Raw genomic sequence first — 17,631 nt, forward strand, 5'->3', positions numbered from 1 at the left:
AACTGTCAAATGTTAAATGCAGGAGCATGAGAGACATCAGTGCATTTTAATTTATGAAATTTAATATTCATAATTTTTGGAAGATGAACATCAGAATTCTCATATTTTCAGCATTGTTGTGCATCACCTGCTTGTTGCTGTACTGCCTCATTGTTGGTCTGGGTATCTCAATACATATCTTTCCGGTGAAGTGCAGTGTATAAAAAATGATCCATGGTTCGGAGAGTGCTACGACAGCCAGGTGCCAAAACTTATGAACAGGAGAAACAGCAATCTTAGCACTCTCACACTTGACTGGTGGCTGGTAAGAATGAATGAATCCATACTGCTCTTTTTTTGTTTATTTGATTGTTATTTTGTGTTTCTTATGTCTGTGTGTGTGTGTGTGTGTGTGTGGTCACTGGAGTGTAACAGAGGTTTTTGTACGACGGCTTTATTAGAATGTATCACTGTGGTACACTTTCGGTGGAGGAACCAAACTCATCATCAAAAGTAAGTGATTTTAATTTTTCCTTAAACTCTAAAATGCAATTTCTTTTCTCCATCAGTTTCACTGATAACATTAGATGTAAAGTTAAATATAATTTCTGCCATCACTGACATTTCTATAAAGCAGTCTGTGTAAATTGTGTTGATGGGTAAAGCAATGTTCTCTTTGTTTGTTCGTGGACCTGAAGCCAAATGACTTTAAGCCTAAAGCTTTTAGACTTTAATGAGTTTTAGAGTTCAGAACTGTTTTTATGTCTATGGGTAGAGTTTATAGATGCTGCTGAAGGTCATAGAAGTTTCCAGAACTTTCTCCTGAACTGCAGTAATGTGAGAACAGTGTGGATCACTGCACTGATTACTGAGCACACATGAATGTCTCCAGTCTGGACTCTTAATCAGCAGTAATGAGTAAATGTTGTGTAAGCGTGTGTAAATGTGTGTGTTTATTGTGTGTTTGTGGTCTCCAGCCGGTCCCACGGTGAAGCCCTCCGTGTCTCTGCTCCCTCCCTCCTCTCTGCAGCTGTCTGAGGGATCGGCCTCGCTGCTCTGCCTGCTGTCTGCCTACTCTCCACAGGGGGCGCTAGTGAGCTGGACAGTGGACGGCTCAGAGGTGAAGAACGGGGTTCTGACCAGCGCAGAAGAACACAAGAAGGACGGTTACACACGCAGCAGCACCCTGACCCTCAGCAAAGCACTCTGGGAAAAGGGGGAGGAGTTTGTCTGTACGGTCTCCCATGACGGCGTCAATCATCCGGTCACGTTCAGAAAGAGCCAGTGTGAAGGCTAACAGCTCCAAGATAGAATTTAACACTCAGCTGCTTACACATCCATCTACAATAGAGTTTCAATTCTACACAATGCTGACATTTCTGTCTTTACTTTCTTCACTGTCCTGTTGCTCTTCCTGTAGTTTTGCTCTGCTGAAATAAAGCTTCATTTTGGACATTGTGTGTTCTTTTATTGGAGTTAATAGTCATTATCAGTGTGAGGAGAGAGTGTGTTTAGCTGGAGATTCAGTGCTGTGTGTTGTGCTTCAGTGAGTTTGGCTGAAGGAAGTTGAACATCTGGTGAAAGTGCTGCTCTATTCTGGGAGAAAGAGGATCACTCAGCCGTCTCCATGTAAATTTCATCCTCTACACCGGTGGTTCTCAACCCGTGGGGCCTGCCCCCCTGGGGGGGTGCAGACACTCTCCTGGGGGGGCGCGAGTAGACTAGGATGAGGGGAAAAAATCAGGAAAAAAATAATTTAAAAAAATCACAAAAATTCCCATGTTGAAATTGCAAGTGGTTGGACTACTATAACACAGAACCAAATCAACCACACAGTTTCATTTCAAATTTACCATCACAGGGGGTAGTATTTTGAGCCTGTGACGTGATGTCATGTAACTGCTAGGCTAGCCTACTATATAAGCATCTGCACACATGTTGAGCTTCATTCACTCTAGTCTAGTCTCTTGCCAAGTTCGCTTGTGCCAGCCCTCACTAGTCTATCTGTTATCAGTGTTGATATCGATCTACTTTAGGCCTTTACTTCAAACTAGAGGTCTGCGCGGGACAGAATTTTCAGTCCCGCTCCCGCCCACTCCCGCATTGTGCAGTCCCGCTCCCGCCCGCTCCCGCAAAGAATTATGATTTTCAGTCCCGCTCCCGCCCGCACCTGCCATATTTTGTCCCGCTCCCGCCCGCAAAACCCGCATGATGCAGACGTTCGTGCTATTTTTCATGAAAGTTCTTGTCATTGGCTTGGGGAATTAAACATGCTGAGCTAAGCTGAGCTCTCCACTGACAGATCCTTCATTTATTGTAAGTTTATTGTTTAGATTCTGACATTCTGCTGACACATTCCAAGTTGAGCGCTGCATGCGCTCATGATTGACAGCTCTCGCTTTGATTGACAGCTCTTGCTTTGCGCACTCGCACTCCCACTTCCGAGTCTGTGGCATTATGATTCCAACCATGATTTCATTCTCCTCTCATATGAAGTGCTGCGCAACCACAACCAGCTCCTCAGATTATACACTGTCTATTTCTCGCTTGAAATTGAACAATCTGTGCGATACACAGTCCTTTTTAATACTAGTTAATACTTTTTTTTAATACTTTTTAATACTTTTTAATACTTAGGACTAATACTCTAGACTTTTTAATGATAAATGTACCTCTTTTTAAAGCAGCACTTACTTCTGAATCACTGTGAGCTTCACTAGAGGAGCTCTGCTCTTCTGCCATGATTGGAGATCTCAAACACGGAAGAGCGGAAAGGAATCGGAAACGTACGCGAGATTACATGCTGACCCGGAAGTGAACATCGGGGTGTGGCGCTGCTCTGCGGCGACACAGACAGCAGAGCTGCTGCATTTTATGTTGTTTGTTTATGTTGTAAGTCGTAATGTTCTCGTTTTTTCGGTCTGACTTTGTTTGATGTTACACGGCATTGCGAGATGGTGTCGCTGAAAGTTGTCGGTATTGGAGTGCTTCTGTTGCTTTTGGCACTGAAGCCATGTCAAACAGTTGACAGCAACCAGGACATGTTTATCTATGACAGGGGAACACTATTGTCTCTGCGCAACAGTTACACTGCAGAAACACAGCTTATTGTCAACCTGCCCAAGGAATTACAATGACCCACGGGAGTAAGCTAGCAGGACGACAACGCAGACAACAGGCCGAGGAGACCGCGGCGAAGGGGCAGAGCCGGCGGTGTGAAGAAGAGGCTCCGACGGAGAGGGAATAAGCCGCCACTACCGTCGATTATTTTGGGTAACGTGCGCTCTTTAAAAAATAAAATGGACGAACTAAAACTGTACACTAGAAACTGCAATGAGTACCGTGAGTCATGCGCTATGGTTTTCACGGAAACCTGGCTTCACCCGGACATTTCCAATCCACTTGTTGAGCTGAGCGGTTTCTCCCTCGCTCGTTTGGACAAAAGTTTTGAGTTGGGCAAGAGGAGAGGGGGTGGACTATGTGTTTATATAAACGATAAGTGGTGCAGGCAGTATACAACACGAGAGTCGGTCTGCAACCCGGACATTGAACTGCTGTGCCTGAGCCTCAGACCATTCTTCCTTCCAAGAGAGTTTGGAAACATCTTAATTTGCGCTGTTTACGTACCACCTAGTGCCAACACAGGGAGAGCTGCAGGCATTGTAGCTGACTGTGTACACAGACAGCTACAGTGTACACCTGACGCTCCCATACTCATCTTGGGGGATGTCAATCATTGCAAACTGGAAATGACTCTACCTGGGTTTGAACAGTACATTACATGTCACACCAGGGTTAATAAAATACTGGATAAATGTTATGGGAATATTCAAAACGCATATACAGCCATATAGCCAAGGCACCACTGTCCAACTCAGACCACAACATTATACATCTTATTCCCATTTACTGCTCTGCACTAAAGAGGTGCAAACCTCTGGTGAAAACTGTTAAAAACTGGTCCATGGACAGTATTGAAACCCTCAAAGGGTGCTTTCTAAGCACATACTGGGATATCTTTCATGAACCTGACCTGAATACATCCACAGATGTCATCACTTCATACATCAGCTTCTGTGTGGAGGCAGTAATACCGCACAGGACAATAAAGATATATCCAAACAACAAGCTATACATTAACAAGGACATTAAAGACTGCATCAGACGTAAGAGGATTGCCTTCAAAAACAAGGACTTACTACAACAAAGACTAGTACAAAAGGAACTAAACCAGAAAATAACCTCAGCAAAGCGATGATATAAGGAGACCATTGAAAAGGACTTTAATGCAAATAACACCAAAAAAATGTGGGACACTATGAAATCGATCACAAATATGACCCCTACCAGGAAACCATTGCACACAACTGATGATAGTGCTATGGCAAATGACTTGAACAACTTTTACCTCAGGTTTGATACACAAGATCATACCTCAGAGTGTGATAAGGTCATCAGCACCATATCATTACAGGGTGGTGTTCCAAAAATAGACATAGATTACTTGGCTGCTACAAAACTGTTTAAAAAATTAGATACAAACAAAGCAGCCGGCCCAGATGGTGTCTCGCCATTCCTATTAAAGACATGCGCAGAAGAAGACACCAGCTTGGGCTCCTGTTTACCAAAGGTCAGTGGACTCACATACAGTTCCATCTCTGTGGAAGAGGGCGACTATCATCCCTCTCCCCAAAAAAGCGGTCCCTCAAGAGAACAACGACTACAGACCAGTAGCCTTGATTTCTATTGTAGTTAAGTGTCTAGAGAAGTTGATGGTGGGGAAGCTGAAATCAAACCTACAAGGTCAACTAGATCCATATCAGTTTGCCTATAGAGACAACCGTGGCACTGATGATGCAATTCTGACCATAACACACTCAATCCTGCAACATCTTGAAAATCCTAAGGCTTATGCCAGACTACTGTTTGTTGATTTCAGCTCTGCATTTAACACCGTGCAGCCACACATCCTTCTTAGTAAACTTCAACACATGTCTGTTAATCCATATATCATCAGGTGGTACCACTCCTTTTTAACAAACAGGACACAACAGGTCAGAGTGAACCAAACAACATCTCACTTAAAAACAATAAGTACGGGAGTTCCTCAAGGTTGCGTGAGTTCTCCCCCCTTGTTCACAGCATACACAAATGATTGCATTAGTAGACACCCTACTGTTTCATTTGTTAAATTTTCTGATGACACTGCCATTTTGTGTCTGTTAGATGGGGATCTAAACACCTCTGTCTATAAGCAAGAGGTACATAGGTTCGTGCAGTGGTGTGAGGAGCACCACCTCACTGTAAATGTGAAAAAAACAGAAGAAATGGTCTTTGACCCCAGTCATGTAGGAGACCACACTCCATTACTCATTTTTGATACCAATATTGCTCAGGTTGACTCTTACAAATATTTGGGTGTTTACTTTGATAACAATCTGTCCTGGAATGTTCATGTTAATAATGTGTGTACTAGGATCCAGCAGAGACTACACTTTTTACGTAGACTCAGGGTGTTTGGTGTTTAACAGAGGATAATGTTACTTTTCTATCGTGCTGTTGTTGAGAGTGTATTACGCTATGCAATCACTGTTTGGTTTGGAAATCTAACAGTAAGAGTAAAGTCCCAAATCAACAGATTGACCCGCTCTGCACTGAAAGTAGTGGGGGTGAGGGATCACCCCACCCTCCAAGCAACATATGAAGAATCTGTACTCAGGCAGGCCAGGAAAATAATTGAGGACCCATCACATGTTTTGAACCCAGAGTATGAGCTGCTACCCTCTGGCAGGCAATACAGAGTCCCAGTTAAAAACAAAAAAAGGTTTTTGAACAGGTATAAGTTCTCTTTTATTCCAATGTCTGTGAACTTATTGAACTCATGTCATTAACAAACTACCAGTCTTGTAATCCTATGTATGTATGTATGTATGTATGTATGTATGTATGTATGTATGTATGTATGTATGGGGCTGCACTAGGTATGCACTTTAAGTACACACTTTATGCATCTCTACGATGGCACTTTGTCTTTTTTTTGTGTATGTGTGTTATGCGGCAGCTATGTGTATGTCCAAGACAAATTTCCCTTGGGACGAATAAAAAGAATCTTGAATCTTGAATTAGACCACATCCGCAAATTTAGGCATCTTAAAATGTTTTTATTAATGCCAAATAAAATATCCAGCACAAATTATATACGATAGACATAAATTAATAATTTATAAATTTTACTTGAAACACATTTTTAGTTAGCAGGACTGCAGCTTATCACCTCTCCCGCCCGCTCCCGCATTGTGCACTCCTCCTCCCACCTGCGCCCGCAATGAGCTTTCAAAATTTGTCCCGCGCCGCACTGCTTTGCATCGGGTCCCGCGGGACTCCCACGGGAGTGCAGGGCTCTACTTCAAACCCAAACAAACAGTCTTTTTAAAGACTAATACCACAAAAAGTCTCTTTAAAGACTATCCCAATCTCAGCCCTAGCTATTTTTTAACTGCAAAGTGTGCACTTATCTAATAGGGTAAGCCTCTGCCTTTTTCACCGTGTTGCAACACATTCGACACACACGACTAAGACAATCACTCACTCACTCACTCACTCACTCACTCACTCACTCACTCAGGACTACAATCTTAAGTCTTCAAATAAAATTGGTATTGCCTGCAAAATTGTTAAACATTTGCATTGAAGAAGGTGCATAAGTCCCATCTGATTAGTCCCCGATACTTGTCTCTTAACATAGCCACACATCCAAATTATAAGTAACAAAAATGGAGAGCTTTCTAGTGAGGACCAACAAGGCAGCTGACGCACCACCAGCTGCAAAAAAGCTTCGAAGGTACAATGAAGCATAGCTGCAGTTTGGATTTACAGTCACGGCTGATCTGAGACCTCAGTGTGTCGTGTGTGCCGAGGTGCTAGCAAATGACAGCATGAAGCCCTGCAAACTTACAAGGCACCTCAAAACAAAACATGCTGCTATTAAAGATAAACCGGCAGAATATTTTAAAAGAAAGCTTGATGGCCTCCATCAGCAACAGGCAGCCATTTCAGTGTACAGCACTGTGTCTAAACAGTGTTTGGAGGCATCGTATGTAGCGGCCAAAAAAAGAGCTAAACTGGGTAAAACGCATACAATTGCCGAGACTCTCATTTTGCCGGCCGCACAAGACATGCAGAATAATAATAGGAGATAGTGCAGCAGCCAAACTCGGTGCAGTACCACTGTCCAATGACACAGTCGTTAGGAGGATTTCAGACATGTCTAATGACATCAGAGAGCAACTCATAGAGTTCATAAAACAGAGTCCTTACTATGCGCTGCAGCTGGACGAATCCACTGATATTGCTGGGCAGGCACAGCTCCTCGCCTACGGTATGTCAGGTATCTACGTGACAAGGCGATTGAGGAGGATGTCCTGTTTTGCCGGCCTCTTCAGTCGCACACTACAGGAGAAGCCATCTTCAATGTCCTTGATATTTTTATCCGTGAAAATGGTTTGGGTTGGGACCGATGCGTTGGCCTATGCACAGATGGTGCATGGGCAATGACGGGCTGAGAGCGTGGCCTAGTTGCTTGTGTTCAGCAAGTAGCTCCACTTGTGAAATGGACACATTGTATGGTCCATCGCGAAGCATTAGCTGCTAAAAAAATGCCAGTTCTCTTTGACTCCGTGCTGGACCAATCCGTGAAAATGACAAATCTAATCAAATCACAGCCGCTAAACTCTCGCTTGTTTGGGGTCCTCTGCCAGGAGATGGGGTCAGGGCACGAACAGCTGCAGGGGGCGGGTGTTGCAGCAGTTGTATGAGCTGCGAGAGGAGGTGAAGTGTTTTTTGACAGAAATCAAATCAGATCTGGCGAAGCATCTGGATGACACTATGTGGCTTGCGTCTCTGTCCTATTTGGTCGATATATTTGACCATTTGAATGGCCTCAACCTGTCTCTGCAAGGCCGCGAAACTCATATTTTGCTCCTCGCAGACAGAGTGGACGCCTTCACACAAAAAATTGACCTCTGGCATGGCCGCATCAATCGAGGGAACTGCGACATGTTCCCCAGCCTTGCAGACTTTATCACTGATGCAGGCACGCCACACGATTTCTCCTCTCTATTTCAATCAGCGTCTGAGCACCTGTCTGCAATAAGAAAAGAATTTGCGATGTACTTTAAAGAGGATTATCGCTTTTTTGCATGGGTTCGAGATCCATTTGTGTGCACAGCAAACGAGCTGTCAATTGATATGCAGGAACAGCTTATTGAGCTGAAGAGTGACCATAGGCTGAAGGAACTTTTTACCTCCTGCCCTCTTTCGTCATTCTGGGCAGCATTGATGCAGGAATACCCTCAACTCTGTGATGTCGCCTTGAAGATTCTCTTCCCTTTTGCGTCCACATATTTGTGTGAGGCAGGATTCTCAAAAATGACTGCACTCAAAACGAAATACCGCAATCGTGCACAAATCAAGGATGATTTGAGGCTATGTTTATCAGACATTGCACCAAGAATTGAGGATCTTTGCAAGGCAAAGCAGGCTCAGGTCTCACATCAACATTGCCTACCTGCAAGCTTCTGTAAAACATGCAGATGATATGCCTATTATTAGGCCTAGTAATAATAACAATAATAAAGCATAAATTCATATCAGAGGTCTAGTGCCAATTCCCAATTATAGCAATAGCCTAGTAATGATAATAGGCCTACTGATAATAATAATAATAATAATAATAATAATAATAATAATAATAATAACAGCAAAACATGTAATCTCATAATTATATAGCTATAGCCTAGTAATGATAATAGGCCTACCACTACTCATAATAATAATAATAATAATAATAATAATAATAATAATAATAATAATAATAATAATGCCTGCAAGCTCACATTAGAAGTCTGATGCTACTTCCAGTTATAACAATAGCCTAGTAATGATGATAGGCCTACCTACCATTACTGATGATAATAATAATAATAATAATAATAATAATAATAATAATAATAATAATGTGGGCCTAAAAATAATAGTCTATCTATCTATCTATCTATCTATCTATCTATCTATCTATCTATCTATGCAAGGTGGTGTAGTGGGGGTGGGGCTGTGGCGCCGGGAGGAGGGGGGGCCCCAACTGCAATGAACCAGCTTTTGGGGGGGGGAGCTTGAAAAAGGTTGAGAACCCCTGTTCTACACTGATCTGTGTTTTACTGGTTCAAACTGACTCCTTCTGTTTTGCTAGATGTGGAGCATGAAGCTGGTTTCATGTATTTCTTTACTGCAGGATTATGACTGAGTTCATTGACAGATGCATTATGAGCTCCTTTACTCATTCCTACTTGGTGTCAGAACTGAAAACTAATCACCTTCTGACATTAACTGCCTCAGAATTATTTCTAATTTTTTGTTTGTGTAGAATTTAGCAATGTAACTAACTATATGGATAATTATGAGGTCTATTTTGATCCACATTTAAATTTAACAAAATATATACTATAAAATTGATTGTATCTCATTCTCAGAATGGTGTGGAATTAAGAGAGAACTTTCTGTAGGCACAAGGATGATGGTGGCTGATTTGTAACAGGTGAGGAAAACATCCCATACTAGGAAGATTTTAAAGATGTCTGTGAAGATGTTCTTGGGCCCACACTCTTTTAGCACATGACTGCTGCAGACATGAACTTCCTGAGACAGACTGCTGTCCCCAGGGCCGTCGACAGGGGGGGACAACCGGGTATTTTGTCCCGGGCCCAGGCATGAGGGCGGGCCCAGAACTGGTCCCTCATGAAGATGCCATTAATCATTCTGTTTCATTTCAAAATGTGTTGATTTGGGGGAGAAAAATGTGCTATATTTGCATTCAATGAATGATTTCTGGTTCTTTTGCCTTTATTGTCTTTGAAAATAGATTCAAGAACCCACGTACCACCCCTAATGCAGAAATGGTTTGGTCTTTGATTAAGGCGCCAAATAACATGGCACTATTCCATCATAACGCTTCGACAATAAGCGTGCGAGCCTGTTTGCCAACATGCACAAGTCAGGAGCAAAGAAAAGAAAAGAGAAAAAGAGATGAAGAAGCCAAGAGCCTCAGGGGCTCACTGCATAGATATTTTAGAAAAGATTCAGAAGATGCAGCAGGTGGTGAAGGCAGTGGGGCAGCTGAGCCAGGTAAGACACAGATAACTTTTTTCCAGCCCCGTATAACCCCAGCATGCGCGACGCGCCATTCATAATTATAAAGTAGGGGATAGCAGGGTACACTGAGTGAACACTGAAATGCACAGGGCATTGAATTATTTCATAAACATATCGGTTTAATAACACTGTGTTGCATATATCTCAATGAAGCAAAGAATAGCACATTGGTCCGCAATCATATCCAAATGTTTTAGGCACGCTTGCTGAGCTGCGCTGAGCTGGACTCCGGTTAGCTGAAAGCCCGTGGAACGCTGCCTCTTGTTAATTAAACCTTATTTTGTTGGAAATCATCCCGTGTAGATACGACGGCATGTGAAATTGCCAGCTAGATAGAGTTTAATGTAACGAATGGGCTATAAATGGGGTGTTTTGAGGTTAGTCTGTTGCAAAACATTAAACTTTCACTTAGACTGGATACTCTTCAAACAATTCCCTTGCTCAAGTGAAAAATGATAGGCCTGTATGAAAAGCGCAATTAATGAAAGTAGCCTAATAAGCCCTAAATGAATAAAACAACCTTTGTTTTATTGTTGTTGCTTACACGTTAAGATTTTGAAATCTTCTCGGTCCAGTTCTATATCCAGGGAACGTTGTAATCCTTTTGGTTTATCCGTAATAAACGTGTCAGCCCCCAGGTCAGATAGGCTAATGTTACGTGGTTGGGAGGGTGTCAATTTTTTTTGTAACATTCTAAATCGAGTACGGAAAGGACGTTTATGAAAAACAAGACAAAAAAATACACTGAAAAACTCACTGTACACATCACTAGTGGTGATGCTTCTATGTTCAGATTTTGGGAAAGCCATAACTCTGTTCTCATTGAGGCCCAGTTCCATCCCGTAAACAATCATTTTGGTTTATCAACTACCTGCACTCAAACATGTCACAGGAGAGCCTCAATGGGCTGGCTATGCTCTCTATAGAGCGCGAACTTGCAAAGAAGCTGGACTTCAATGACCTTATTGACGACTTTGCCACAGCAAAAGTCCGGCGCATTGCATTTTGCACCTGAATAGTTGCAGACTAAGGAAATGTTCAAACTGTAAATATGTTGAAATGTTGAAATAAAATGGTTGACTGTTATAATGGGCTTGGAATACCTGTTATTTAAGGGTTGGAGTGAATGGAGACTGTGAAAAGAGGGGTTGGGTGTGGGTGGTTGCTGTGTGGCGATGTGCGTGCGCGCGTATGTGTGTGTGTGGGGGGGGGGGGCACTCAGATTATTTGGGGGGGGGCACTCAGATTATTTTGTCCTGGGCCCAGCCAAAGCTGTCAACGGCCCTGGCTGTCCCCACCTTGTCTCTGAGATGTTGTTCATGTGTCAGAGGGCTTGGCTCTCTTCGTGCTGGTGGTGAGGTTGATTCTTCCTGCCCTGAGAGGTGATCTGTCACATGATCTGAATGCAATATCACAGGATTAGGGTTAGTGAGTGGACATCAGAGTTCAGCCACGGCCTCTGATTAGGTTATGTAGTGATAGTGCGAGTGATATACACTTGCTGATGTAGCTAGTGACAGATGATGCATACTCCTGTGAATCTACATAACATCCTTGAGCTTGCTTCAATCAGTGTGATCAAAACAGTCCTGCAATATTTTGATCACACTGAGAAACAATCACTTCCTCTGGCCAAACTTTGATAGTTTTAGTGGCAGCAGTTGATATGCAGAAATTAACAGCATAGACTTGTGATCTGAAACTCACAGGTGAGTTGATCACATTGTGTACACAGCAAAATCCCCAGTGTTGAATTAACACCCAGAGTGTTTATATAGGTCCAATTGGACCCAAATTAACTCTGAAAGTGTTAATTCAACACTGAGGAATTTGCTGTGTAGTGTCCCCAGCACATCCACAGCCTTCACACTCAGGGGTAAATTTCCTTGGCAGATAATGTGGATGGCACGTTCTCCTAAGGTACTCTACTGCTACAGCAAAGTAACTACTAATATTTGAAGCATTTGTAACTACTAATATCTGAAGCATCCTATGAATACACACACAATCCTCCTCCCCTGGTCTTCCCAGATGAGTAGTTTCTATCCACATGGAAACACTTGAGACCATCTAAGTGAACCAACTAGTAAGGAATGTTGCAATGGAGCCACATTTCAGTCAGAATTTAAGCACAGCAATCTCCCATCTCCCTCAGAATGATCAGTCTGAACCTAAGTAAGTCCATTTTATTGTCCACAGAGCGAACGTTTGCAGAAATAACAATAAATAATATTGGTTTGTATAATGTCCCATTATTGGCTGTAAACATGGACATAGAAAATATCCATCTTTTGACCAGATGTTTCTCAATATGAAAAAAGAAAAATCAGTTTGGAAAAATATGCAAATCACAGACATAGTAAAATGCAGGACATTGGACAGAGTCAGGATAGGAATGACATGCTCACTGAAACTGTTGAGAGACTTGAAAAGTGTGTGAAAATCATCGTGACTGCAGAAGCAGAAGGTGATGAACAAAAACGGACTGAAAGAAGTTGTTGTTTAAACTTGACACAGGTGCAGAATGTAAGGTAATGTCAGCCAAAATCTATCAAGCACTAAATATTCAAAGAAGTCTTCTCTCACCCAACTGCAAACTAGTTGCATATTCACACCATAAGATGGCACCATTGGGCAAAAGATTCATCCATCCATTATCTGTAGCTGCTTATCCTGTGCACTTATCCATCGGTTACAGGCGGGCTGGAGCCTATCCCAGCTGACTATGAGTGAGAGGCAGGATACACCCTGGACAAGTCACCAGGTCATTGCAGGGTTGACACGTACAGACAAATAACCATTCACACTCACGGTCAATTTAGAGCCACCAATTATCCTAACCTGCATGTCTTTGGGGGAAACCAGAGCACCCGGAGGAAACCCACACAGACACGGGGAGAACATGCAAACTCCACATAGAAAGGCCCTCGTCAGCCACTGGGCTCAAACCAAGAACCTTCTTGCTGTGGGGCGACAGCGCTAACTACTACACCACCGTGCCATCTGGGCAAAAGACCAAAATCAGAATCAGGTTTGTTGTATGTTGACACAGAAGGTATCTGGTTCCAGCAGTTGGTGTGGATTCTAGCAATACAAAAATGAAGAAGAAAAATGTATATATGGGCGGCACAGTGGTGTAGTGGTTAGCGCTGTCGCCTCACAGCAAGAAGGTCCAGGTTTGAGCCCCGTGACCGGCGAGGGCCTTTCTGTGTGGAGTTTGCATGTTCTCCCCGTGTCCATGTGGGTTTCCTCCGGGTGCTCCGGTTTCCCCCACAGTCCAAAGACATGCAGGTTAGGTTAACTGGTGACTCTAAATTGACCGTAGGTATGAATGTGAATGTGAATGGTTGTCTGTGTCTATGTGTCAGCCCTGTGATGACCTGGCAACTTGTCCAGGGTGTACCCCGCCTTTCGCCCGTAGTCAGCTGGGATAGGCTCCAGCTCGCCTGCAACCCTGTAGAACAGGATAAAGCGGCTACAGATAATGAGATGAGATGAGATGAGATGAGATGAGATGAGATGAGATGAGATGAGATGAGATGAGATGAGATGAAATGCATATATGTATATGTGCAATATAGACATTACACAATATACATAGTATATATGCAATCTACAATGCAGGTTATTTACAGACAAGACATAATATACGCAAAATAATACACATAAGACAGTCAGTGTACATAGAGTGCAGTGTGGTAGTGCAAACAAGCGAATGTGATACAAGAGGAACAAGTGGTACAATAGTATATGGCAGGGGTTCTCAAACATTTGCGATCTGGGCCCCCCGACTGTAGCAAGTGTACGTTTAGCCCCCCCTCCCCCCCAAAAAAAAAGGATAGATAAGCTATTAATTATTAATTTTGGGGCTGTTTTTTATTGTTGTGTATTATTGTATTCTTACAATGTTAGACAACACAGTCCGAGACTGAAAATGTTCAATTTTGCCCTTTATCCTTTTAAAAATTTCTGGATCCAGACACGGTTCTGGATCACCTCCAAAATTTAAGTTCTTCATTGGGATTTCTTCAAAATCCATCTGCACATTTTTTCTGCAAAGTTGCTAACAAACAAACTCATGAACAAACAAACAAACTCTACCGGAGTACCGGAGGTCGTGTTAATGAATGTCTCAGTGTGACACATGAGTCTGCTTTGTTTGGCAGAGTTCTCGAATTCTCGGCTCAATTTTAGTTAAACAGCCTCAGGTCATCGTCAATCTGTGCGCGATTGCGGTACTTAGTTTTGAAAAGCTTGCATCATACAAGTATGTTGACACGAAAGGTAGGAGAATTTTTAAGGCAGCATCACAGTGCTGGGGAGGTACTCCTGCATCAGTGTTCCCCAGAAGGATGTAAGAGATCAGGTGCTAAAAAGATGCTTCAGCCTGCTGTCACTGTTCAGCTCAATAAGCTGCTCTTGCATTTTCAGTGACAAATCTTTTGCAGTGCAAACAAATGGGTCCCGAACCCATGAAAATGACCGGCAGTCCCCCTTGAAATAAGAAACTAACTGCTGTTTAAGCCCAGACAGGTGATCTGCAGCTGATTGAAAAATAGAGGAGAAATCACTGCCGCGTGCCTCAGTGATGAAGTCTGCAAGGCTGGGGAACGTCACAATTTCCGACAATTACCGGTACATGGTCATGCCAGAGGACAAGTTTTTGGATGAAAGCATCCACTCCGTCAGCAAGGACCAACACATTGGAATCTCGGCTTTGCAAAGATAGATTCAAACTATTCAGTCTGTCAAATATGTCGACCAAATACGACACGGAAGCTAGCCACAGGGAATCATGGAGGTGCTTGGCCAGTTCTGAATTGCTTTCAGTCAAAAACAACTTCACATCTTCTTGTAGCTCATACAAGCGCTGTAACACTCTCCCTCTGGAAAGCCAGTGAATCTCTTTGTGCACGAGCAGCTGTTCATGCCCAGAACCCATTTCCTGACAGAGGACCCCAAATAACCGTGAGTTCAATGGACGTGACTTAATGTAATTTATCATCTGAACTGCCTGTTGAAGCACAGACTGGAAGAATGTCTGCATTTTTTTAGCTACAAGTGCCTCGCGATGGATCATGCATTGAGTCCATCTTGCTAACGGAGCTACTTGTTGAAGGTGTGTCACTAGGCCACTCTCACGTTCTATCATTGATTGCACCCCATTGGTACAAATACCAACACACTTCTCCCAGACCAAGTCTGCATTTTTGACAAATGAGTCAATAAGATGAAAGATTGCTTCCCCCGTTGTACGGGTTTGAAGAGGAAGACAAAACAGAACATCCTCTTCCATCCCCTGGTCTTTCACAAACCTTACATAGGTAAGCACCTGAGCCTGCTCAGCAATATCAGTCGACTCATCTAACTGCAATGCATAATCAGGACTCTGTTTAACTAATTGTAGCAATTGCTCCTTAAAGCAGATACGCAGAACCATGGCCTCACTTTCGTTTATAAATGCCTTGAGATCTCAAAAATGGCACAGGAATAGTTTTAAGCATTAACAATAAATCTAATAGAGTAATTTTTATGATTAAAGTGATTTATATAGGTCACGGTCTGAGTGAATGACCTTGACATCCGTAACGTCACAGCAGGAAGTCTATCGGTCTCATCGCCATTTCTGCTATACTACTGTAAAACACAGAGCCAACTGCAACTCTGATCCTCCATTTTGAGCTAATTTATCACCATGCCATGTAGATGTGTTGCTGCACCCACCAGCAACATGACAGAAGGTGGATTTATGTTGCATTCATGGCCCAAGAATGTTCAAACTGCAAAGATTTGGAAGCGTTTTGCAAGAAGTTCACGGGCACATTGGGCGCCTACGAAGTGGTCTCTCCTCTGCTCTGCACATTTTACTGAAGACTTGTATGAGACCTCTGATCTGTTGAGGAGTGTTGGCTATAAGCCTGTATTGAAAGAGGGTGCAGTACCAACAATTAAAGGAAAAGAAAACTACAAGAAAAGGAAAGTATTTATTTTATACATTTATTTTTTTTAAAAGCAAAGTTCAGTTGCACCAATCCTCCTGGAGTGAGCCGAGGGTTGTTGGTAAAACCAGGGATGGAACGGGACGTGACATATCGCTCAGGCAGTGACCTCCCCGCGGTTGTTGCTAAAACCAGTGATGTCCCGTCCCGTCCCGGGTTTTAGTAATTGCCTGAGCCCAGCAGTAATGGCGGAGTACTCCGTATGGACAAAATGGAGAATGAGTGGAGCAGCCGTCTGATTTCTAAACTGGATATTGCTGCCATCTCGCCCTTACATGGAAGAAGTGAATGAATGGAGAACTGAATGAACAACTGAAAGTCAGATTGTTTCAAAACAATCGGCCACAAGATCAGCCTTCAAGAAGCGAGAACACAGACGGGTAAGCTCCGACTCTCATTTGGATAAAAAAACAACAAAAACGCTTTGTTTACCTGCATTTAGATTAATACATGTAATTTGTATTGTGTGTTTAAGTTACTGGTATAAGATTATTTAATTTGCTTCAGAATGTTATTGTCTCAGTTCATCTGATTATTTAATGAGCCTTTTACGTTTTATCAGTGAAAATGTATGCATGTACATGTATGTTGCATAAGTTATAACACCCATCCTGTTTTAATGAGAGTCAACCCACAATCATCTCATCTCATTATCTCTAGCCGCTTTATCCTGTTCTACAGGGTTGCAGACAAGCTGGAGCCTATCCCAGCTGACTACGGGTGAAAGGCGGGGTTCACCCTGGACAAGTCACCAGGTCATCACAGGGCTGACACATAGACACAGACAACCATTCACACTCACATTCACACCTACGGTCAATTTAGAGTCACCAGTTAACCTAACCTGCATGTCTTTGGACTGTGGGGGAAACCGGAGCACCCGATGAAACCCACACGGACACGGGGAGAACATGCAAACTCCGCACAGAAAGGCCCTCGCCAGCCATGGGGCTCGAACCCGGACCTTCTTGCTGTGAGGCGACAGCGATAACCACTACCACTACACCACTGTGCCGCCCATGAGCCAATATTTGGCATGAAATTTCAAAATGTCTCACTTTCGACATTTGATATGTTGTCTATGTTCTATTGTGAATACAATATCAGTTTTTGAGATTTGTAAATTATTGCATTCCATTTTTATTTACGATTTGTACTTTGTCCCAACTTTTTTGGAATTGGGGTTGTATTCACTCCAATCTTGCCATTACGCCGATCGGTGTACCGACCGGGGAATCGGCATATACCGCGGGGTACACACTCGAGTCCACCCATACAATGTCAGACACACGAAAAGCGGAAAGTCAACTATTAATTTTCATCAACATAAATGTATCAAGTTATATACGTTTGTAACTAATCATGTGTAGTCAGGGCAGGCGGGAGATTTTTATGTTGTCAGCGGGAGGTCGGGAGGATTTTCTAAATGCTCCTGCCCATGGTGAGA

The 17,631-nt window shown here is 42.9% G+C and overlaps 1 gene segment (V, D, J or C); it reads left to right on the forward strand.

Annotated features, from left to right (window-relative positions):
* The first annotated feature begins 253 nt into the window (after positions 1-253).
* LOC132870866 (immunoglobulin kappa constant-like) lies at positions 254-1,385 on the forward strand. The segment is given in 3 exon segments: positions 254-304; positions 441-489; positions 957-1,385. Coding segments are annotated over 3 exon segments (420 nt in total).
* The last annotated feature ends 16,246 nt before the right edge of the window (positions 1,386-17,631 follow it).

This window comes from Neoarius graeffei, chromosome 2 (assembly GCF_027579695.1).
Source record: "Neoarius graeffei isolate fNeoGra1 chromosome 2, fNeoGra1.pri, whole genome shotgun sequence".
Classification (NCBI taxonomy): Eukaryota; Metazoa; Chordata; class Actinopteri; order Siluriformes; family Ariidae; genus Neoarius; species Neoarius graeffei.